This window comes from Anopheles darlingi, chromosome 2, assembly GCF_943734745.1.
Source record: "Anopheles darlingi chromosome 2, idAnoDarlMG_H_01, whole genome shotgun sequence".
NCBI classification, from domain to species: Eukaryota; Metazoa; Arthropoda; class Insecta; order Diptera; family Culicidae; genus Anopheles; species Anopheles darlingi.
This window is the reverse complement of record NC_064874.1, coordinates 12,209,272-12,232,788: the sequence shown is the minus strand read 5'-3', so window position 1 is coordinate 12,232,788 and position 23,517 is coordinate 12,209,272. Positions and strand designations below refer to the sequence as shown.

The following is a 23,517-nucleotide window of genomic DNA, read 5'->3' as shown; positions in this document are numbered from 1 at the left end:
GTCCCGAGTCCGGTTCTGTCACTCTTGTGATCCTTTTTTCGGAAAAAAAGTTGCCAGCAGTAGCAGCAGCAGCAGCAACAGCAGGTTTATCGCACGTCATAAACATCATTAGCAACATCCACGAGTCGTAGGCGACGCATTGGAACTCGATTATCGGTGCAGCATGCGAACTGCTGCTGTCGGTCCGCCACGATAGCGCTCGCAGAGATTCCACGCCAGTAACAAGTATCGACATCGACGTCAACTTATGTGCACCGTGGTGCCGAGCACCATTTGCCATGCGTTTTCAAGCTGTTTCGTTTAGGAGTCCACATCGGAATGCTAGCGAGATGATAGAAAAACTCAATTAAAAAGTTCCCCAGCCCTAAACTTCTGCCCCATACGAGTGACAGGGCTTCACGGTGATCCCCAGCCGGTACCACGAATTGCCGCAAATCCTTTTCTGCTTCTACAAATAGGATTTGAAAGTTAACGACACTCGTGGCGAACGAAACAAGTTCCAGTGACGTGGCTAACGAACTGTTGTCCTTGTCATCGGGCAGGGTCCCAACGCGCTTTTAGGGTATGTCATGTACGGTGGACTGCCTCGGAGGAGGGGGATCTCCTTGTAGCAAACCAGCCCATGTTCATATTGAATTTGGAAAATTCCAGTGCGTTGGTTTTATCTTTTTTTGGGAGATTGCTTTGATGCCGCCGGCCCTGTGGCTGGGGCAAGGTGCACGCTTCACTAGAATGTCGCCATTGATCCGAGGAAGCCCAGGGAAGGGGGTAACAGCGCTCCGCTGGAACATGAATATTGATGTCGAAGTTGTTACGTTACCGACTCTCTACACGAGCGCGAGAAAGCTGAAAATGAGATGAGAATGAAAAAGGCGAGAATGTCAAATCCCATACATTTGTGACAGCCTACTTGTATCTTTACATTTCCATTTGTATGGGATTTGACATTCTCAACTTTTTCATTCTCATCTCATTTTCAGCTTTCTCGCGCCCGTGTAGATGAAGTGTTAGATCTTTAAAATCGTTGACAGAAATCAATCAAATAGTCAATCACTGCCGGTCGATGTCGGCAAGCACCATTGACATCAAACAGATACCGTAGCGAGCGAGCAAGCTGTGCGGAGAGGTTGTTTTAGTATTTTATTCGAGGTTTTATTTATTGGTTTATACTTGCGTCAACGGGAATGCGAGACACATAAGATAAAGATAAGAAGAAGGGAACTAATGCTAGGCGCGCAAACCTCACCCCAACCGATTAACCGTACGATCGTTGTGCACGATCGTGGTCGACTGTACGGCCATGTTGGGCGTAAGGAAGTTCGCCAACCGATCGACACCGCTACGGGCGGCCCGATCGAACGGATAGCCCATCGCCTTCCGGTCCGGGTAGAGCCGATCGCGGACACCGCAGTACGAGGCGGCATCATTGCACGTACCGACCAGATCCTGGATGACGCGATCCTCCTCGTAGTTCGACACCATAATGAACAGATCGGCCGGCAGTCCCTCGGGCAATCCTTTCGGGATCAGCATGTGAGCTGGCCAGCCACAACCACAGAAATTAAACTCGGCCTCCTCCGGTGTGTCGGCCGCTGGGCGGTTCTGATCCAGGTTGCGGAACGTCCGCTCGAACGGAATCGTCACGGTGGACTCCTTCGATCGGCGACGAATTCGGTTCGCTCCCGGTCGCACTGGAACGGCATTTAGGCTCGTTAATCTCACTCATTCTGTTGGCCATTGAAATTTGTCACCGGTTACTTACACGCCACGAGGAACTTGTCCAGTTCGACCATGAAGAGACGCTGATCCCGGAACACCATCGGTGTGCCACGTTCGTCATTTTTCGGCGCGAGGAAAATTCGCACGAACGCCATCCGCTGGGCATCGGAATCGTTCTCGATCATGATGGTGTACACGAATGGTGAGTGCTGCAGGTGCGTGAATCTGCGGAAACGGGCATCAAAAGAACGGAATCATCAGTCATTTGTGCGCCATTTGCCATGTTCAGCTGTAATTAGATAACTCAATGAAGGCAAAGGAATTGTTCAAAACAAACTTGTGAACTCAGTGATAATGCTATGGCACTTCTTACAAGCCTCGCCCTCCCGGTGCGGTCTAGCCACAGGAGAGGCTGGAGTTGTTTTATGTTCCTCGGCGCAACTCGGAGTCACCGAGGACTCGGCTGTAGGCTTCTGAGGCAGTCCAGAGAGCAAAGGGCCATGTTTTGTGATGGTAATTAAAACGAAAAACTTCTCTATCCTGCCCTCATTCTCTCTTTCTCTCTCTATCTCTCGTGCCTAGCTAAATTACTTTGCTAACTCAATTTTCCTCTAGCACCATCCAGCGACCGACGAGGGTGATGATGACGATGGCGTCGTCGACGACGACGCATAGAGGTAATGCAACCACGACACGGCGTAGGAAGACCGCGAGCTCTTATTGTGTGCAGAAGCAGCACCACCTAGGGCTCCCCCCTGGGAGAACCGGGAACAAGTTTCATTTGAATTTATGCTCGACGGGAAATTGGTCCTGCCAGACCGTTCAAAACGGAGGCACCGCGTGTGTGTTCGCTGCGTGTTGTCTTGCCAGCCATTGTGTACTGCAGTACGAGCAGGGCGCTAAGTTTAGCCATAAAATGATCCGTCGCCGGTTTGTGTAGCTGCAGGGCGATAATGTATGTTGCATTCGCGGAGCGAAGCGATTATCTAAGCGGTGTGTGGTTCCACGCCAGTGGAAATTGACGATAGTTTTCAATTAGCAAAACTTAGCAGGTCACACGAACACACACACGCATCTAGATGCAAGGGATGTAGCGATGTGTGGAAAGCATTGGACGAGCGATGAGTGATGGTGTGAATTCGTTTAGCATAAATGTATGTCATGTACGTTCCAATTTGGTCAACGGATGATCGATTATTGTGCGAAATGTTTTTCATTCCGTCATTCATCCTGCGTCATATCGAGCTGTCAGCATCGGGACGCAAACCAAACCATGCCACACGGGCTACTGTGACATGTTTTTGATGATGTTTTATGTGCAAACAACTTTTTTTTCTCTCTTCGCTCTCGATTGGTACAGCCGCAACGCAGCAGGCATTCGCACGCTCGGCAACGGGAAAATGTAATTTCATGTCAGCGAAGTGAAGGATGTCAGGAGAGCACGAGTGCGTGTCATTGTAAATACACATTCGAACATGCCCCCGTCGCGTGTGTTGATTTAACATCCCGTTTTGTTGCATTTCACACATTTCGAGGACTCTCTGTAGCGACTCTGTAGTCACGGCGCCTATGCTGCAAAATGGCGCTGTTGCCCTCGGTTAGGTCAGGGAACGTTGTGTACCGGCGTTGTTGTTAATTCAATCAGAAAGCAATTAAACAAGTATTCAAAAGTCAGCTAGCGTGTAACGCCGTGATGGGCTGTTGATAACCGGATTATTGATCGAACAGTAATCGATGTACGAGGGGCTTGAGTTGATGTTCATGTTTGAATCATATGGCACCGACATGCAGCGGTAATCCATCAAATGTTTGCTGGGACACACACACACACACACACACATACACACAACCACGTACTAATTAGTTTGTCGGCGGGAAAACATGGAAAAATTGGAAAAACAAATTCGAACATCGGACTTACCTCGCGAACACGTTACCCCGCGGGACAAAGTCCATGCCACGGGACAGATCCACGTCCGATTGCTGCCAGAACGTCTGGAACGTGTTGATCGGACCGTCGTCCGGTTGAACCGTGATGTCCCGGATGGCGATACCGTCGAAGGTGAGCTGGGTGCGCGTGTACGGATTCAGTTTGTTCTTGTGCTCCTGGAAGATATCGTCGATGTACGAGTGCCAACGGTAGAACACAGGATCCCGCATGGCCGTCGCCACATCACCCATCACACCGAACGACTCCAGGTGCCGGTGGTCCGGATCGTGCGCGTACGAGATGAAGACGTGGCCCATGTTGTGCATATCACCGTACAGCTGCCGATTCGGTGATAGCGTCGATGATTCGATAATGTTCCCGAGATGGTCGATACCCTTCTCCTCGTCCAGCGGGATACGATTTCCGGATTCCTTTTTGGGGGAACAATCAAGAGTCGGAGATACGTGACACACACATTGAGACATTTCATTCGCACGTCACGCGATGCTTACGTCAACAACGAATCCCTGGTGGATTGCCTCGTAGATCCGGTCGATCCATCGCTCCAGGTCAGCCAGATCCTGCTTGATTTGGTCCGCCTCACGGTTCAGATCCTTCAGCACGCTCGAATCGACCCGACCGGGCCAGGCACGGCTCGCTACCAGCGAGTCCAGCTTCGGATAGTAACCTTCCGGGATTGGTTCGCGCAAGTTGTTCAGGCGCTTGACGCGCTGCAACCGGTTGCTGAAGCGCTCGAAGTTGTAGCGAGCGACCAGCTGCTGGTGCATATAGTAGAACAGCTCACCACGCCGATCCTTGTCGACGATGGCCCGGTTCGACGCATCGAACGGGTACACCAGATGCCAGTGCCAGTGGTGCAGATTAACGCCGATATCCTCCCGGAAATACCACAGGCGATGCTCCTCGTCCAGATCGGAAGCGGTGTAGTCCTTGGGGATGACAATCGGCATTCGCATACCCTCCGGTACGACCGTCGCTTCCTCGCGGATCTGCGAGAACACCTTCGAGTCGACGTACTTGTCCGGGAAGATCTCGATAATCGTCGGTAGATCGAGATCGTGCGTATCCCTCCGGTGCAGCAGCGCCACCGATAGTGCGTAGTTGAACAGGTATGGGTTGATGCGATCACGCGCGAAAACGGCACAACTCTGCAGATCCTCCACGTTGCGCATTCCTATCCGAGGCGAACGGAGCACATTGTTAATTACGAAGCTTACAGTTCAAATGCTAAAAGAAACGGAGCCAGACTTTGCACATCGTCACCGACAGCCTGTGGTGTAAGGTTGCGCGCGAAAGCGAACACTCCATTATCGGGATAAAATATTTTAATTAAATTGGAGCCCCTTTCCATGTCCAAGGATTCTTGTTCCATTTTCAGCTACCGCGCTCTGATGGAAAACTCCAAACCATTGTTTGGAAAGGAACTCGTAGTGGAGGGCCAGGAACTGTACTCTGTCGCGTCGCGAAGTGTCTTAAGCGTGTAAATAGAGACGACCACAGGCACCTGTTGCTCCAGGCCAGCGTCTTAAATTGAAGTGCAAACATCCAACCGCAACAAGCCGCAGGGGCATTAGCTGCTTGCTGCTGGAGCCGGCACTGTTGTGAAATCGGGGCAAACATTGTCCAAAGTTTGAAATTACCACCTTAGGTGCCTCAGTCCGGTTGATGGAAAAGCAAAATTGCTTATCCGTTTCTAGGAAAATTGGGTTTCCATTTTGGAGACAAGCTGGGGAACACCATCGCAGGAAGGTCGCATTGTGACCAGAGCGCTTCATAGTTCGTTGCGATAGGCAGACATGCAGTGTTGTCCACAACTTTGGCCTTGTTCCTTTTCTTCCTCATTTTCGCCACTTTCTTCTTCTTCATCAGGATAATCAGATTGAACCGTAAAGGGAGGCAACGGAAAGGCAACAGCCGGAAAAGCAGCGATCACGCACCGGAACACAAATTGGGTCATTTCTCATTGTGCAATCACTGGAAGGACATCCGAGGAGGAGTTTGAGAGTTTTGATTCGATTTGCGAGGCTCCGAGACACATAAACTTCGTCCGGTGGCACCCCTTGATGCCGGGCACTTCATCACCCGTGTTGCCAGAGCAGGGCTCATACGGTATGAGCAATATATCTGAGACGAACAGCGGAAGAAGCTTCAAAACGCCGCGGACTCCAGAAAACAGCAGATGAAAGGAGAACATCGGACAAAGGGGCGGGGTGGCCTCGCATAGCGGCAATATTAATACCGAGAATTTGGAATCGTCGATCCGTGCTCTTAGCGTAATTGATTTTGGAGGCGAGTGAGCAATCCTTAAGCTAAGGTCTAAGGTTAAACATATTATCCGGATCCGGTTCGGACGGATTGTTGAGATGGATGGGGCACCTGGGAGCTTCCGGTAATGGTTGAAATCATTTTTAGCCATCGCTAAGCCCCGACAAACACAGTCTGGCACGCGTCATTGCCCAGAACTGTAAAAGCCAACAGGTAGAACCACCGTTATTGCTTCGTTCCAAATTTGCTTACCTCTGTGCGCCATGATTCGCGTGTTAGTCTTGGTTAGTGTTTGCAAATCCTTTATATCGGGAAGGAACGGCTTCCTTCCGACGCTCTCATCTTTGATCGCCTTCAAGTACGAGTGGCGTAATGGTGGCAGTGGCATAGAGCCAAGTGAGAGCTTGATATAAAGTGGAACGACATACATTGTTAAAGTGGTAGTACGTAGCACTGAGGCCATTTCATAAGACCTTTTATGCGACCTTCTACGACAATGCCAATCAATCTCAATTAGATTGCAATCGATAGGACGGAGTGCTGAAGGCTTTGCAGCTCGTCCTGCAAACTCGCAAATTGACAAACCATATATGACTATAAGCTAGCTCACATACCAGATCCATCTTCTCGATTGCACAACACACCACTACCCGTCGGTGACAGAGGCAAGGACCGAGCAACCATCCTGTGATTTGCATACAATACGACTTCGACCGCCATCCCATGACATTCTGTACGTCCGAACAAAATAAAATGTCTTCTGGCAGATGGTTGTAGGAGGAGTAGCTTTTTGCTCGTTCAAATGGCCCGATATTACCTCTCCCTCTTCCCTTGCTGCCCAGTCAATGGAGATCAGCATCTGTCGACAGTCCGTAGGCGACCAAAGGCAAACGACTCGACCTGCTCGACTTGGGGAAATCAATTTGGTGCTTCGAGCAGGAGCAGCAACAGCCGGAACCGGGACTTGGCTCTTGGCCGGGTTGAGTGCATAATTTACTAGCCACTCCGGACCTATCATACGGTTCTTGCACCTTCCTTGTTGCAGCTTTTCCCTCGGATCAAGTTCCTTTTGTGCGACGTCATGACAATGAAGCAATTTGACAGGCCCTCCGGAAGATGGCTCGGCACTTCATTCCACGAAACGAGTATCGATTGTTGGCACCGTTGAGACACCATTATCGACATCGAAAGCACGCGTGGGTGTTTCCTGTGCACGTGCGCCCCAGCTGGGGCAGACGAAGGCAGAATGAAAGATTAGATTTTATGGCCAAATTAAGAAAAAACCCTTGAAACAAAGTCAAGTCCGTAGAAACTTTCCTCCAACGAAGCGAATGTGATGGTTTGCGGTGACTGGCGATAAGACGTGTACGTGAAGGCGTGTGTAGGTCGTGCGCGCGCGTTTGTGTGTGTGTGTGCCCCACATGCCCCGGGTCGTTATCGCCTTGCGACAGCAATATCCGTTGGATATTAAAAATGGATTCAAACATCTTGGAACGTTTTTCGGGGAAAGTCAAACCAACGGAGAAATCCAGAAATAGTCTAACATATTTACGTCAAAGTAGGCACGAGTATGTGTTGAACTGACAGCTCTACCTTTGATCCCAAGATGAACCTCAAACCCCTGGCATCCCCAACCCTGTGCACTTGATATTGGCTGACACCGTTGGCCGCAGGAACAAATCCCACCAGGCTAGCTAGCACTTGCTACCGAGTCAGGGTTCACAATATCCGTCCGCAAACGATCTTGCACCATTTGTGCTGCGCCCGACATACCGTGACATCCACGGCCAGCTACGATTGTCACAATATCACCGACACTTTGGAAGCCTGCGCTGCGTTTGCTCACGACACGACAGGTGCTGCTGTAGTAGCGTCACTTACCCATGAAGATGTCAATCAGGCGTGCAGCAATCTTCCGGTGACGTGGAATGAAGAGCGAAAACTGCTCCTGGCGTCCGAGCGACATCGGGATGCGCAGATCCGGCAGGGCGATACTGCGAACCGTAACGCGCTCCTCCGCATTTTCCCCGAATCGGTTCTGGATCTCGGGCCCAATCGGTCGGTACCGGTCGGTCAGGTAGTTATCCGGCACATCGAACACGACCCGGCCCTTGCCCATGAACACGGGCTCCCGGGGACGATCCAGGAGCAGCAGCAAATGCTTCTTATCGAACACCATCCTGTTGACCGAATTATCGAATTATCCGGTGGTTGGTGCAGTGTCACAGTCACTAGACGAGTGGTCCGTCACCGACAGGCAACCACCACCACTATTGCTGCACAATGTTCCAAACGATTCGTAGCACCATCATCCTTTTATAGTGCTCGAGACGACGTCGAGTCTGGCAGGCAACTGCAAAGCGATGGTTTCGATGGTGAACCGTCACGCATTTTGGGTGCTACGCATCAACGCAACCTAACCTCAAACCTGATAAAACCCGCTCCAGGGCAGCTGCTACTTAACGGTACGTTATCGGAGTACGCTGGACCACGACGTTACGCTGATCCCACGACGGTCTCATGATCTGAAGTTCATTAACATCTTGCGGTGAGCAACCCGGCAGCGGCGGCGGTGGCGATGGTTCCGTGACCGCATCAGCACTTTTTAATGCGTATCGCAGTATCACCCCGCCGTCGTACGGCCGGAGACGGCCTAGGTCATGGTTGCTTCTTGGTTGCCGGAGCCGAAAAATATCATTTTTCATGCCACCAAACAAACTGACGCAAAATGTGGTTTTTGGGGGGCACCGTCGTTGGGTGCGTGTAGCGATCAATTTATCGGTTCAGTTGTGGTCACACAGCCTCCCGGGTTCAATGGCTTCCCAAAATAATAATCTCTCACTCACTCAGCCCCCCCACATCACGAGCGCACCGCACCGCGAATGTTCCGAGTACTCCGAGCACCATGGCCGCTACGCACTCGATCTCGTTTGCCGTTGCCAAGGACGACGCCGAGGGCGATGGCGTTGAATGGAATCGTGGAAATGGTGTGGTCCCGAGGTGCTAGGTTTGAGTTGCTTTTGGCGTGTGTCTTTCAAACGCTGACAGTCACAGGCTGCTACGACTCGAGAGCCCCACCAGCACCGGCAGCAGTTTATCAAAAGCGATGATTGAAATTCTTTACAAGAAAAACATTTAATTCGCTGCTTCAGTCACCGCTTCAACGGGTAGATGACGTATGGTGGTGTTGTGCGCCAAACAAACAGAACAGGACCTCCTTCTCCTGCACCCCAGCGGCTTCGGGGTTCCCTTATCTTTCTCTCTTTATCCCTGTTTTTGTGGTCGTTTGATTGAACGAAGCTGGCGGTTGGGCCAAGCATTGATATCGACATCGCAGGGATGTGAGGACACTGCCATCACCAACAACATCACAACAACATCACTGCAAACACAAACAACTTTAGAATTCGATTGGTTCGGAATCGAATTCGACTTCGTATCGTTCAAATATCGTTCCAATTTCGTTCGTTTAGAACATGAAAAGGGCATAGGAATAGGACTGCTTTTGTTGGAAAAGATATAGTTCACTAATACTACCTAATGCAGAGATCGCCTCTCGTGTTGATTGTGCACATTTAACGTGTAATTGGTTTTTAATAACAGCAGCTAGTGCTTCGATGAGATACTTTTCAAAATCGAAATGGAATTTTCTTCAGAGCGGCCAAGTGATAAATATGGTGCAAAATGGTGTAGCTCGCTCTATTTATCCGCACTGTCGATATCACCCTACCATGTAGGGTTTGTTATACATTAAAATAGTTCCCGTGAAATCTGCAAACGCTAGCCGCTGTTTATATGAAACCGAATATGTTTATTCTTGATCCCATTAAACCCGAGTGGTGTGTTGATCTTTTCTTAAACTTGTAAAACCCGTTTCGAAAAGTCTAAAGAAAAAAAAATCTGCAAAGTTTCCTTCAAACAACCGTTCGCTATCAGTTTTCAGCTTCCTCGACGTAGCCGTTCACCTGCGTCGTCGAGCGAGATGCACTCAAAACTCAATATGCCGAGTGAAAGACAAACCTTTTTCTTGGGACAACCTGACTCCACAAGCGTCGAATGTCCGTTATCCTGTTCACAGTGACGCAGTTTCCTGTATCTGACGTCACACGATGTGCTTGAATCTTGTTTGATTTTGGATCCGCTCTGCCCGACCTAGCCCCCGTCTCTATCTCTTCTTCTGCGTCTGTTTGCTTCCAGGTATATTGCGATAGTGCACCCGTTGCGGCATCGCACGTCACGGAAGAAGGCTCGGATCTTCCTGCTGATCATCTGGGCGTTAAGCTGCGTCCTCGCTGCACCGTGCCTGATGTACTCGACTGTGATGACGAAGCGGTAAGCGATAGTGCCTGGAAACCGTTTCCACGGAACATGGAATAACATTTTAAAACATTTGTTTTTCTTTTCCCTAAAACAACACCACAAACTTCAACCACAGCTACAACAACGGGAAAACACGAACCGTGTGCTACATGCTTTGGCCCGATGGCCGCTATCCGACCTCGATGGCAGACTACATGTAAGTGTTGCTTTTGTTGTCTTTTGGCTCGACTGTTCCCCGGGTTCCTTTACCGTACACCGTTTAACAGAGTGGTGGCTGGATGGAAAATTGAAAACATAAATTAGAAATTAGCAACACAGGCAGGCCCATCCCCAGCCTTTATCTGCTAGCACGAACAATGAACCGGTCAACAATGAGCGTAGCGGATGCCACTCAAGACGCGAACCCAGACCAACTTTATGATAATTCATGTTCGAAATGTCGACGGGTGGCATTCAAATTTTTTCGGCCAAAGGACGCGCTTCGCAAACGTGAGCGCCATTGAGCTGGAAACATTTGCACGAAATGCCGACAAGGGGAATGTCCGTCCAGTCGGTGCTGAAACCCTGAGTGCCGTTCTTACCAGCGCCGGTTCGCGGCCGTTGAAGCTTCCTTTCGCTTCAACGGAATAGGAGAAGCGTTCCCAGCGGAAGGACCGGCACGTTCACAATCCCAAAAAAAAGGGAAGGGAAGCTGTCACTAGCTATCGTTTTGGTGGTTCCGGGTCTCGAAGTAGCGAGCGTGCCAGATGCTACTGCTCCTGGAAGGGAGCGATCCATTTAACCCATGTTTCGGTGTAACTCCCGTGGGGGGGGGGGGGGTTCCGAAAAAACAAATTTGCAAAATTCTCAAAACCTCCAAATTCCAAATTTATTGTGATTTGAAACGGAGGTAGGGCAAGGCAAGGTTTAGACCCCCGTAAAACGGTTCGCGTTTAAATCATACGCGAAACTCGTAATTGAATTTGTGTCTGCCCATCGCGGTTCGGCCGCAATCGACACACACACACGGCGTTCCAGCGAAGTGAAGACCAAAGTTTCTTCACTAGAAAAGAGTGGGAGGAGAAAGTGAACAGAGAGAGAGAGAGAGAGAGAGAGAGAGAGAAAAGAAGAGAAAGGGAGAAAAGTTTCCGTTGGTCAGTCGGCGAAACCCCGCACCAGCACCAACAATAACCAACGTTCATCTCGTGAGGTTTAAAGTTTTTGGTCGAAATAAATTCGACGACTGTCAGCCAAACGGGATGTGCAAAGTTCTTGAGGTGTTTCTGCTGAACCTTCCCACTGCCAGGCGAAGGCGTAAACGATCCCATTGGATGTTCGAATTAATGTGAGCCAACAGCAACGCCTCCGCCAGATCCCACTGCGATTCAATGAATCAACGTGGATGGATTCGCCGCACCACCGAGGGGGGGCCATCTTAAACCGTAAAGCATCTCAATAGGATCGAGCACCCACCCTGACGGTATTGACTCGGAATGTTGAACACATTTCCATTTCCAACAAGTGAAAATGTCAGACATTCCGGGGAGGTGCTGAGTGGCATCGAGCAGAACGCGATCCGATATGACGTGCCACCGGGCCACTGCTTCTAGCGAACGAGCTCCGATTTCATAAATACCACCGAAGCCGGTAGCTGGTGGAAGTGACAGAATGGCGAATACGCGAACGCGAACCACGGCTCTCGAATACCCGGAAACTGTGAGCTGTTTGGACTAAGAATTTTCAACAGAACGGAATGAAGCACTCTGATCAGATTGAGCAGATGATGAAGATGATGATGATGATGATGATGATGATGGAGCGGTTTATGTAATGATGGTTGTATTGATTGACATCTTTGACTGCCGGTGCCGCCGGTGTCATTTTGGTCGCTATGTAACGCGATGGCACAATGGCACAATGGGTAAGCGTCTTAGCAGGGCAGAGGGGCGGCTGTCAGACGGCTGGAATTGGCTGAAAGCAAGGTGAGTAAGCTACGTGTACAGACCTAGCTCCATCCCTACGGACGAAGTCGAACTGGTTTCAATGTCCTATTTTTGGTCATAATGACAGAAAGCCGTTAGGAGCCCATTATGGAATGCCGTGCCGCATCGTAATCCTCGCCCATAATTGAATCACGGGCCTTTCACGGGTTATACGCGAGCTCTCGTCTGGTGGTGAGGCGTCGATGTGGCTAGTAGTTAGAGGTTAGGTTACTCGTTTTGCGTGTCTGGTACGCTCGAAGATGGAGCGCTCGAAGTGGATTACCGTGTTTCCACAGATACGCACCGCCTGCTCATTGCAATCATTCCATTCTCTTCATTGTCTGAATATGTCGCTCAGGCCGCGCTGCAAATAGTGTTACTTCGCGGCACTGTGCCCGAGACATCTAGATCTCGTCAAATGGGTTCATGATCCGGATACATCTGGGGCAAATTCGAATGTGAAATGCGCTGCACGCCAAGACATTCTTACCGGAAACCAACCGGTTTCGGTTTTGCTTTCTTGGGATAGAACATTCTCTACGCACTGTTGAGCTCCGAGTTCCACGTACTCCTGCTGCTGCTGGTGTTACTTTCCTAGAGATTCGAGCAGGAAATGGGGAATCCAAATTGGAATGGATCAGCTTTGTTTTTCGCGGAGCTGCCGGTGACGGTAATTGAATAAGAATCCCTTTTCCATCTACAAGCACCATCAAGTGTGGGCAGGAGTGCGTGACCCGTAGATACGCGCCACGTCGTTCGGTTTCGTGGGCGATGTAATTTCGTTTCCGATTCCGTAAAGACAACGTCACGGAATTCAATTTCTGCACCGCCGCCGGTGACGTGGCTTTGGCAGTAATGAAACGAATGGAGCTTTGCGTAATTCATCAGCTATTTTCGGTGGCGGTCTGGAACTTCTCAAACACGATTGTTCTACGTCACTTTTGCCATATGCTGAATATCGATTTTAGACATTCACGCAACGGAGGTGTTACAACAGCATAGTGCTCATGCTGTTGCGTGCTACAAGGACACTGATCTTGATTGCGTGATTGAGTAGCTGTCGATTGGTTCGTGGAATCTGGCTGTGCCCGGTATTACACGAATAAGTAATCGTTGATGTAGGAAGGTGTCGCGAAGATTAACGGACGTAGGAAGACCAAGCTGACGAACCTGGTACCGGTTGCATGAATAATCCGCCTTTCCGCCTGTTGAACTCACCTATGATTGATGTGGAACTGGTGGAGCGTAACAACGCCATCCATCCATCCGCCAGTCGAGCCGCATCATAAGTTGATTAGAAGCGAAACGCCAGATCTTCCGGTCAGCTACCGTAGCACCACGTGGCCAGAAATCCATTTTACCAGATCAATCATTTACCATCTGGCAATCCGTTATGAACTTTTTGCATCGGCTTCGGTTTTGCCGGATGTTCTATTTGGCCGAAAGTCACTCCGGTCAGGTACTCCGTTGTTTACGTGTGAGATGGGACTGTGACAGCTAATCCAATTTGGGATTGCAACCGGCAATCGACAGCCCAACGGCACGTGGCATGATCTGTGGCAGCAAACGAGTCAACCAACAAAAAGGGAGCAGAGAGAAACTAGAAAAAGAAAAATCAAAGTATTACGAGAGTTGTACGACACGTCAACCATCATCAGCAAAAACCGTGGTGGCGGATGCAATCAGCAAATTTGAAATTGTCTTTGGTATGCCACCTCTCGCAGTCCGTTCCTCGGACCTGTTCCGACACTTCCTACGGTGGAGCAATCCGATCGCATGCCGAGTGTGCGAAGCATTGTGCGGTACGTGAGTGGAATGTTGTGGTCTAATGACTGACAAAGTTACCACAAACCACCGGCGGTCTACGTTCCCTCTACGGTTGTGGAAAGTTGCGCAAAAGTTGCGTTTGTGTTGCGATTCTTTGGTTGGTTTCTGTGTGTGTTCTTGACGCGAAAGTTAGTGACGGTCGTTTTGATAGTACCTCGCGCCGAGAGTCCGAGATTCTGAGAAGCGCGAGTATAACGCATCCTTTGAGCGGAATACGATACCGCCTCAAGGCTGCGATGCTGGACGTCAGAGTTGGAGCCACATAAAGGCACCGCTTGAGTGGTGGTTCATTATGATCGGCTTATGATGTTGTTGTTTGGAATATTATTTCCGCTGGAATGATGCGCAGTTTGGCGACTGGAACTCGTACATATTGGCTGTTTGATTTTGCCTGTTGTTTGTTTGATGCGCGGCCTGTTTTGACTTCAAAATCGGATTCAATAGCAAACAATGCGGGCGGACCTGGACTCGCAATGATAAATAATTTCATTGGTATCATCGAATACTACAGCCGCTGGACATGCAATGCTCGGAATGCTTTACCTTCAGTTACCACTTTTGATGTGGCAATTTAATGCAAAATCTGCTGTAGCTTATCACGTGATTATTGTCTGTTTATTGATTCCATACATACAATGGATTTAAATTCCATTTGATGTGGTAGATTTATGTTCAAAGCATAAGCATGCTGGGAGCCATCACCATGGGTGCTACGGTGAGCAGCAAAACGATTTTAAAGCTAGGGATTTCGTTGTCAGCGAAACGCTCTGCACAGCTTGTTTCCATCGTGGTAGACATGAAAAGATGACTTCTGTCTGTCTCTTGTATCGTCCTTTCTTCCATCCAATGCTACCGTTGAAAGCGAACGTCACTGATTTCGCTGTTTACGTCAAATGAAACGTAATAATCAAATGTCCGAGTGTCCGAAATTTTAATGCCGGTTCTGCGCGTACGCCGCTTGCTTGCTAGAAATGAACTTCCGCCGGATGTGTTCTTTGGGCCTGGAAAACCGATCATGAAACGTCCTTTGTCTTTTGTCTACGCCGGGGGAATTTGTTATCTTTTCATCGTGGGTGGTCCGCTTCGATCGCCCATTTCCTCCGATCGGCTATTCAGTAATTGAAAGCGCTGCCGGATGTTGTGTCCGGTGCACGTGACCGTTTGGTTCAGAGATAAGCGTGTATTTTCGTTCTTATTTTTAATGATACAACCTCTGCTTGGAAGTTAAACGTGGAACGTCAAACGATAAGACGTGGAACGTCAAACATAATATTAAGCAAACTTTCCTTTCTACAAATCCTTCATTTAAAATATGCCCCAGCACGGTAATCAGAATCCTGCTAATACCAAGGCAGACGAAGGCGCAAAAGCGAATTAATGAGTTATGAAAAGTGGTGGCCAACCATCCTTGGGTGTCACAATGTGACCCGGTGCTCCCACAACGAAGCCACTTCATTATTCGCCATTCTTCGCCGACGGTGACGGTGACGGCGTGTCGCAGCTGTGAGGCGTTATCGTTGGCAGCAAATTGAATAATCGTCACTAAAAGCTCGGCGACACTAATTACCAAACCAAACCAGGAAACCGGAATCCGGCTCGGCCCGGCTCGGAAACAGGAAGCAGGGAACCGTAGTGCCGGCGACGGAAGTAGGAAGAATGGTTTAATTGAAAATGTCATCAGCTGCAAGGAAAGGCTGGCAGCGCATCGTGTAATGAAGTCCAATCTGCAGCTCCTGCTGCTGCGAGCGCCATTCGTAACATTTCATCAGAAGTTACTATGTAGCATCCACGTGCTGGCCGGTAGGTAGGTTTGGTGAGAATTTCGAATCTGAAGCAGGCGCCTGCCACGAACACAGACACTCAGACGAGGTGTCAGGATTGCGTTTGGAATCTCGAAGTGGGTTATAATTTGCTGGATGATTAAATGAGAATTATCGCAATTGAATTGTCGGCCATTGCACGAATTGTTAATGTTTCCGATAAGTGTTTGCGTACTCCTGTTACGAAAAGCAGAAATCATTTTCGATAATGTAATGGTTTTGCCACGTGTAGAAAAAGCATCTGTCATGCGGTCCACGGCACAGCACGGCGCACATCACATGGACGGATGATTCAATAAAGTGCAGAGAAGCGAGATAACTTTTCAGCAAAAACAGCCCACACACACACATACACAGACATCCCTACGCTGTACCATCCATGCTCAATATAACTCAATCAACTTACGTTCAGCGATCGTCAGGAAAAATCGAATAACACGTGAAAACACTTACGTTCGCTGGATTCATTCCAGTGCCCGCAGTGACTGCCGCTGGGAGTAAGGTACGGCCATCGCCATCCCACTAATCTGGCGCAGAGGGTGTTGTAAGAGCTGCCGCTGCCAGTTGGCAGCTTAGTGCTCGTTGTAAAAGAGTGCCGCCAGGACAGGGCCGCCGGGCCGGTGTTCAATTAGGAATATGGAACACATTCACAACAATAACTCAATTAGCCAACCGGCGGTGCACTCACTGTTGTTCACTTCAACCATCTTTTCGCAGCTACAACCTGGTGTTCCTGATACTCACCTACGGCATCCCGATGCTGATCATGATCGTCTGCTACTCGCTGATGGGCCGGGAGCTGTGGGGCAGCCGCTCGATAGGCGAACACACCGAACGGCAGCTGGAGTCGATGAAATCGAAAAAGAAGGTAAGTCAGTTTGGTTCTTCCTGTGCCCCGGATGCTGTCGTGGTCCAATCAGTGGTTCATTATCGCCATTATGAAACACTTGCCCAGTCCACTCGTTTCTTCTTCTGTTTTTTCACGCGCAACAAATTACATTTCAACGCTTTTTACTGCCCGCTGGAATGGTCCGATGCGCAATGGTATGACTGACGTAACGGAAGGTTGTTGAAGTCGGAAGTCAGAGAGAATGGAGAGAACTTTTTTTTGGGCGGTTCGAAGAAGTTCGAAAGCAAGAAGTTAAGTTGGATTGTTTGTTTTCCACAAGTAACCTGTACCTTGAATAAGCGAAAGGCTGTGTTCGTGATTGTAGTGCATTCAAAATGGAATTAGTAACTATTCAACTTTAAGTGCTCGCCCAGTAATAAGCATCTCCCATCGGGAACACTCTACCTTCTAATTAAGTTTAGCTTCGCCAGACAAATGACCCCATTTCGTTACAAAATGGGGCCGTTCGGCAAAAGGTGTTCGGCAAAATCGAACAATGAAGCTTTGGTGCAGAAGAAAACACCACCGATCCATTGTAATTTTAATGAGCCGTATCGCATCAGTTCCATTTCGATGCCCTGAACGCAGGGGTAGGGAGCGATTGCGTTTCCCTTGCTCCTGCATCCGCTTCCGATTCGAGATAATAAAATCTTTAATTCCCTCCCCAACGCAACGCACCGCATTTGTTTATTTGCGGCCGAACAGAAGCTCTGGAGGTAGGGGACTCCGGTAGTAAAAAACTGGCCAGCCCAAATCAAACGATACGATGACCCCGGGATGGTTTGTTCATAAAATTTTAATTTTAATTTCAACTTCCAATTCTAACCTTGCTGGGGTGTAATCTGTTTCAATATTGACCACGGTCCCGGGGTGGGCAGTAAAGTGCCAGTGGCACGTGCGTGTGTTTCATAAACCATTTTACTAGGTGGTAAGTTTATGCGGGGAGAATATGTTCCAGAGAGAGAGTGAGAGAGTGGAGAAAAAGATTTTAAAAATCAAATCATTTCTCTCTTAAAAAAAAACTCTTAAAACATGGCGACTGCTGGCCGCTCAACAATTGTCCACATTTCCTAGAATTGAAACATCCTCCGGTGACGCAAGTACCGGTCTCTAGTGCGACCCGTGTGTACAACCTTTTCGACAGCGATATTTCCTGGAAGGTTATCTACGTTTACGTGCGTCAATACATCCCAGCTTTAAACTACCTTGCCTGTTGGTCCCAAACACTCACCCCCGGGAGCCAGGATAATCCAGAACCTTACGTGTAGTCAATTTGGCAAACAAATCTCGCTCACGGCAGGGAGATTGTTTTCGGGATGTCAGCCCGTCGTGCAACAACACTACAAAGGGTCCTCATCGCTCTACGCTACCATCGGTCAACATGGGACGTGCTTCTGGTAGATCCGCCCAGAGGAGTGATTCATTTCCGAAATCAAATTACACTCGGTCCTTCTGGTTTGGACATGATTCCAGGAAGAACTCGTTTTGTAGACCGCCTTATTAATCAATTGTAAATCGGCCGTACCGGGAGTCGGATTCTCTCTCTCTCTCTCTCTCTCTCTCTCTCTATCGCGGTCTCGGTTGAATTTAGGATGATACTGTCAGATTACAGCCGGATGGCAAGTTTTCCCGCCAACGCAGCATGGCTGAAAGAAGTGAGATAAATGGAGTCAGTGACAACTTCACGGACGAGCACCGAGAGGTGCTTCCGAACGTACCACAGAACGGCCAGTGTCACAGTCAGCACCCGACGGTACGAGACTAGAAGTGAACTGAAAATTTGCTAAATCAGTATCGCCACTGTGGAAGGAAACTGACAATACAAATTGACTCTTCATCTCTATCAATCATATTTACCCGCCGGGATGGATTTCTAACCCGGGGTGGCTGTCGTTTACTGATGGTGGAGTAAAGATGGCGTAAATGGGTTTCTTTTTCTTCACCGAGCCTCGTCTAGATAAGTTTGCAGAGGACAGCTTAACAGGGTAAAGCAGGCGAAGAAGCCGAAGGCAGAGCAGAAGGACCAGGATTGGTGGTTGACAGACGGAAATACTTCGAAGATCCCTTTTCTACATCTCCAAGCCGACAGACGTCGGTCAGCGTGTTTGGGTCTCGAACAATCCAGAGTCGGTGAGGCGGTTGCAGAAAACGGTACGGCTGAACTCGCCCTTGACAGCCTTCACATTCCTGGAGGCTGACCGGTTCAATAATCGTATCTCGAGTGCCATTCGTCGCGCATAACTGCTGACAGTTATTAGCTCACAGGGCCCCAGAGTGGACACTGGCTGGACAAACTAGTTGCCAAAGGGACACGCATTGTTTGCGCGAACGAAGGGGTGACTGCGATCGAAACGCTGTCTACTGGCGGCAGCAGCAGACTTCCAGGAAGGTCTTGCGACATGGCCTACGTGACGGAAGGCTAGACGTTGATATTGGATTGGATGTACCGTGCACTTGGGGAAACATTTGTTCATACAACTCGTGACAGATTGGCCTACTGTGTGGCATGTCATTGGTCTCTGCTCGAGAGATCTCAGTGTTGCTTTGATGGAAAGCGTTTATACATGATGCGATGCTGCGTTTGTTAAACCCGTTTCAACCGCAAACGGCAGCCCGCCGGCAATAAGACAAATACACGCTTCAAATTATTTTACCAAGATGATCGCAAATGCATCCCATCACCCGCATCAGCTTATGAATAATGTAGACAGCACATTCTAGCGAAAATGTACCATCCTTCACCATCACAGATAGAAAGCAAATGGAAGATTTTTTCAGATACAAAGCGTAATGCTCATTTGGAGCTGCGGATTTGAAGCGAAGCAACAGTGCAGCACATCAGCGATAAATGGAATCATCCGAATCCATCCACCAACTGAACGCGGTCCTAATAGCATACACAATTTTGAAAAGGGTTTCCCAGAAAAAACAACTTTTTTCATTACTGTTATTATCCTTTTGCCCATGAAAAAATTCCACTGCTACAAAGTATGAAACTTTGGCCCGCTGAGAAAAAAGGCGAACGTTGTTTTTGTGGAATGTTAACATTGCCACATTCTGGCAATCGATCCCGTGCGTGTCGGCTTCGCTGCGTAGGGCTGCTGATGCAGAATGGCTAGACAGCGATGGTTAATTGTGTCTGTCAGCGGGTTCGCTTCGGCGGCTACATATTTCAAGCCCAGATAGACCGCCCGGAGAGCGAATGAGAGTCGTGCATTGGATCTGCACTAAATTGTTGCCGAGCTTTAATGGCCGTAGCGAGAGGCGAACGAACCGATTTATCTAGGGTTCGACAATTTAATGAATCGTTACGGGGTGTGATAAAGCGTAGAGCGCATTCATTCGTGCTAGCAGAAGAGCAGCAGCTGGATTGTTGTGAAGATTGATGGAAGCACTTTAAAGGTGATTCTGTAGCAGCTGTTGTAGGAACTCCTACCTTCGCTGGAATGCAACCGCATCTGGCATTTTCTAATTTGATCTACAAACTTTCCATTGTGTGCTTTGGGTTTGTTTTTTGGTCAAATAAACGCTTAAGAAAATATTTGCTCAATAAAGAACAAACAACTCCTCTTTAAATAGAGCATATAGTTCTAGGAAGCATAAGTTAAATATTTTCAATTTAATTGTTTATCTATTGGGAAAGCCAAAGTGATTGCTTGCCTTAGCTCAATTCCAGATGGTGCACGACAATCCTACCCCCACGAAAGAATGCTGATTGTAACTTGACCCTTAATTCCGCCTTGGCCGGAGCATAAGGTATGACCAGAGACAGGCTGCATTCCCTGGGCACTATTAATATTGCAACCGAAGCCCCATCACAAGGACATGCTCGTAAACAAAAAACTTTCTGCCCAGCGCTCGTTTGCTGAACGTCTCAGCTGACAGTTGGCCGCTGGCAGCATCAGCATTCCCAATGGAGGGTTTTCCGGAAGTATTTCTTCTCTATTTTATGAGCGCTACTGCTGCTGCTGCTGCTGCTACTGCTACTGACTACAATAGACAAAGTTCTGCTCATAGAGAAAGATGAGACATTTGCGTTCACCTGGACCGTTGCTCCTGGTGCCTGTGGGGATGACATAGCACGGCTAGACCTTTAGGCCTCTGTTTGCTACCTGCCGAACTTGCCAAAAAGTTATGCGTCACCGGTTTGAGGGTTATGGCGTTCGGGAGCGCTGCATGTTTATGTATATGTACTGCCAGCTCATATAATCATCCAAAATTACGGCGCACCGGTATGTGCCACAGGGAACGTACCGCACTGAACGCCCACCGGCATCATGATCGAGCTACTTATGCAGGATGTCCCTCCAGGATGGCTCGACCGGGGAGTGGAGCAAGAGTTCACCAGAGTGATGTGCACAAAGTGAGATTCATTTAGTACTTATCATAAACTTTCGTTAGTAGCGTAGCGGCAGAGCAAAGCCTGCCGGAGAGGCGGAGGCGGTGAGACAATAGATAATATCCCTGGAGATGTATCATGCTCGTAGCGTCTGGGAACAGGAGTTGGCGCACAGCTGATGCGCCATAATTTCTAATTTTAGTCTCTTCCGGGTGTATTGGGATTGTTTCGTATCGAGACGCATTCAAGAAATGGAAATCCAATCCAAGGGATGAAAGTTGATATGCCAGGACGTTTCCTGTGGTAACGATCACCTGAACACAAGCTTCTGTAGCAATAAGCAAATGAATTGAGTGCTCACCTGCTCGACGCTTAAAGTATCATCATTGTTGCAAATGTGCAACTTTATTCAACTTTTCAAAATTCAATCTTAAATCGCACAAATCTCCGAAGTAACGATTAGTGTGTACTTCGCGCGTTTCTTCTGTACTGGTCCCTGCAATCCTTCTGCCGGCGGATGATCGTGCGGCCGTTGCCCGTCCGCGGACTTTGACCCCCTGGGTGAACACTCGATCCAGGTGTGCTTAGTTCACCCGAACACAGCCCGGACCGAGTGTCACTTCATCCGCCGGCAGCGCCCTCTATTTGTGATCGCTGGCGTCACTTATTTGTGACAATCATCTTGATAGTGACGAGCAGGGATCAACCTCATTGCATCGCTTTAATTATCTTTATTAACATATTAGGTAAGCAAAACCGTCAGCTTTCTGGAGGATCTAGTAACAATGAACGATGCTCAACTGAAGCCCTTGTTTTATGAATAATGCTTTTCCTCTATTATGCATACTAATATTTTATGGTTGAGGCTGCATTTCGGTTCGGTTGCTGCATGTGAAACACTTCACCGTTCTACAAATTCCTCCCAGATCGCACCCCGAGATGTCAGAATCCTTTTTTCACTCACTCGCTGGCAAAAACCACCACTTCGCAATGGCAAATGGTTCTTGCTAATGGATTTCGTACGGAAATTAGTCTCATATATGGGTCAAATGGCAACCATCAACCTCCGCCAAGCTAGGGCGCGTCGTTGCTGTACAAAAAATTTTTCCCAGTTCAAGCATTACCGAAGTGCTTCGCACTGATGCTCTCTTTGTTCGCACAGCTCCCCATCCAGTCATGGTTCGTGATGTGCTTCCCTAAACGTACCACCACAGTTTAGTTTTCCTTTTTTTATTTTTCATTTTTCCCTCATAGCGCTGCTTATATTTCCAACGCTTATGTTAGTTCGCCATCTCCGGAACCGGCTGTGTGGAAAGGACGCGCCGCTTAGTAGTCGTCGCGCCGGATATGATAGAAGCGCGGTGATGAAAATAGAAACGGGAGTGTCAGAGTGTGACGGCGCCATCAACCATGGGTTTTATAAAAGCCCTTCTACACGGCGGAAAAGGCGGAAAATTGGCAACCGCCCCGGTGTTTACCCTTGAAAAACCAGCGACTGATAAGGTTCGGTTCACTGATAAGACTGCTTGTTGTAACTGCTGCCACGTGCCACTCAGTTGTGGCAGCCACGATAGACAAGCAAGCAAGCAAATTAAGGGAGCTATTGTAAATTTGTACCAACAGCGCAGGCGGTGGGAGTTGTTTTGAGTATTTGGCATGTTGAAGCATCGCCTGCTGCCTCGAAATCATGCGCGAGGAAGTGTTATTTTAAATTATTGCACTGACGGCGTTGACCTACTTCTGGGAAAAACCACGCTTGATAGCATCTCGCTATCATTGTTTATAGTCAATCCCATTATCTTTGTTATCGTGTACGTTTAAACCCTTGTTTGGTTATTTCTATCAGAAGTTATCACGTTATCCTTCGTAGAAATCGGAAAGCAGAGCTTCTCGCAATCTGTTTCCTTAATTTGGGCCAAACGGAAAACCCTTGTTCGCTCCATTTTATCCAAGCAATCCGTAACCAATCCTCGTAATTGACCGAAAACATGCTGCCTGGTAGCGTAGCAACCGTCAAGAAACTAGAATGGGCATCCAGTGGGCATTCTTTGCTTTGCGCGATACCAGGAAAGATAGAAATACTTCTCGTCGTAATTTTCCACGAAAGGGCTGTGCTTGATCCATCCATTTCAGAATACTGACTGCTGATGCTGTTCTCCTTTTCGTTCTCATTCTTCTCAGGTAGTACGAATGTTCATCATCGTAGTGACGATATTCGCCATCTGCTGGCTGCCGTATCATTTGTTCTTCGTCTACGCGTACCATAACAATCAGATGACCTCCTCCAGCTACGTGCAGCAGCTGTACCTGGGCTTCTACTGGCTGGCGATGTCCAACGCGATGGTCAATCCCATCATCTACTACTGGATGAACGGTCGGTAGGTATTAGGCGCGCGAGCAGCGATTGATAGCTATTGAGATACTTT

The 23,517-nt window shown here is 48.6% G+C and overlaps 2 protein-coding genes across 2 annotated transcripts in view; one reads left to right on the top strand and one right to left on the bottom strand.

Moving 5' to 3' along the window:
• Positions 1–23,473, top strand: part of LOC125952511 (tachykinin-like peptides receptor 86C) — a 30,572-nt gene extending 7,099 nt beyond the window's left edge. Inside the window, exons 4-7 of the mRNA XM_049682015.1 lie at positions 10,133–10,267; positions 10,371–10,451; positions 16,581–16,731; positions 23,273–23,473. Of these exons, the coding sequence (XP_049537972.1) occupies positions 10,133–10,267; positions 10,371–10,451; positions 16,581–16,731; positions 23,273–23,473 (568 nt within the window). The remainder of the gene's footprint in view (positions 1–10,132; positions 10,268–10,370; positions 10,452–16,580; positions 16,732–23,272) is intronic.
• Positions 1,156–8,136, bottom strand: LOC125952500 (phenoloxidase 2). Its single transcript, XM_049681998.1, has 5 exons — positions 7,817–8,136; positions 4,162–4,844; positions 3,641–4,080; positions 1,763–1,944; positions 1,156–1,691 (listed from the first exon to the last, which is right to left on the bottom strand). Exons 1-5 carry the CDS (start codon positions 8,112–8,114, stop codon positions 1,243–1,245), a joined length of 2,052 nt encoding a protein of 683 aa, XP_049537955.1. The 5' UTR covers positions 8,115–8,136; the 3' UTR covers positions 1,156–1,242.
• Positions 23,474–23,517: the final 44 nt, after the last annotated feature.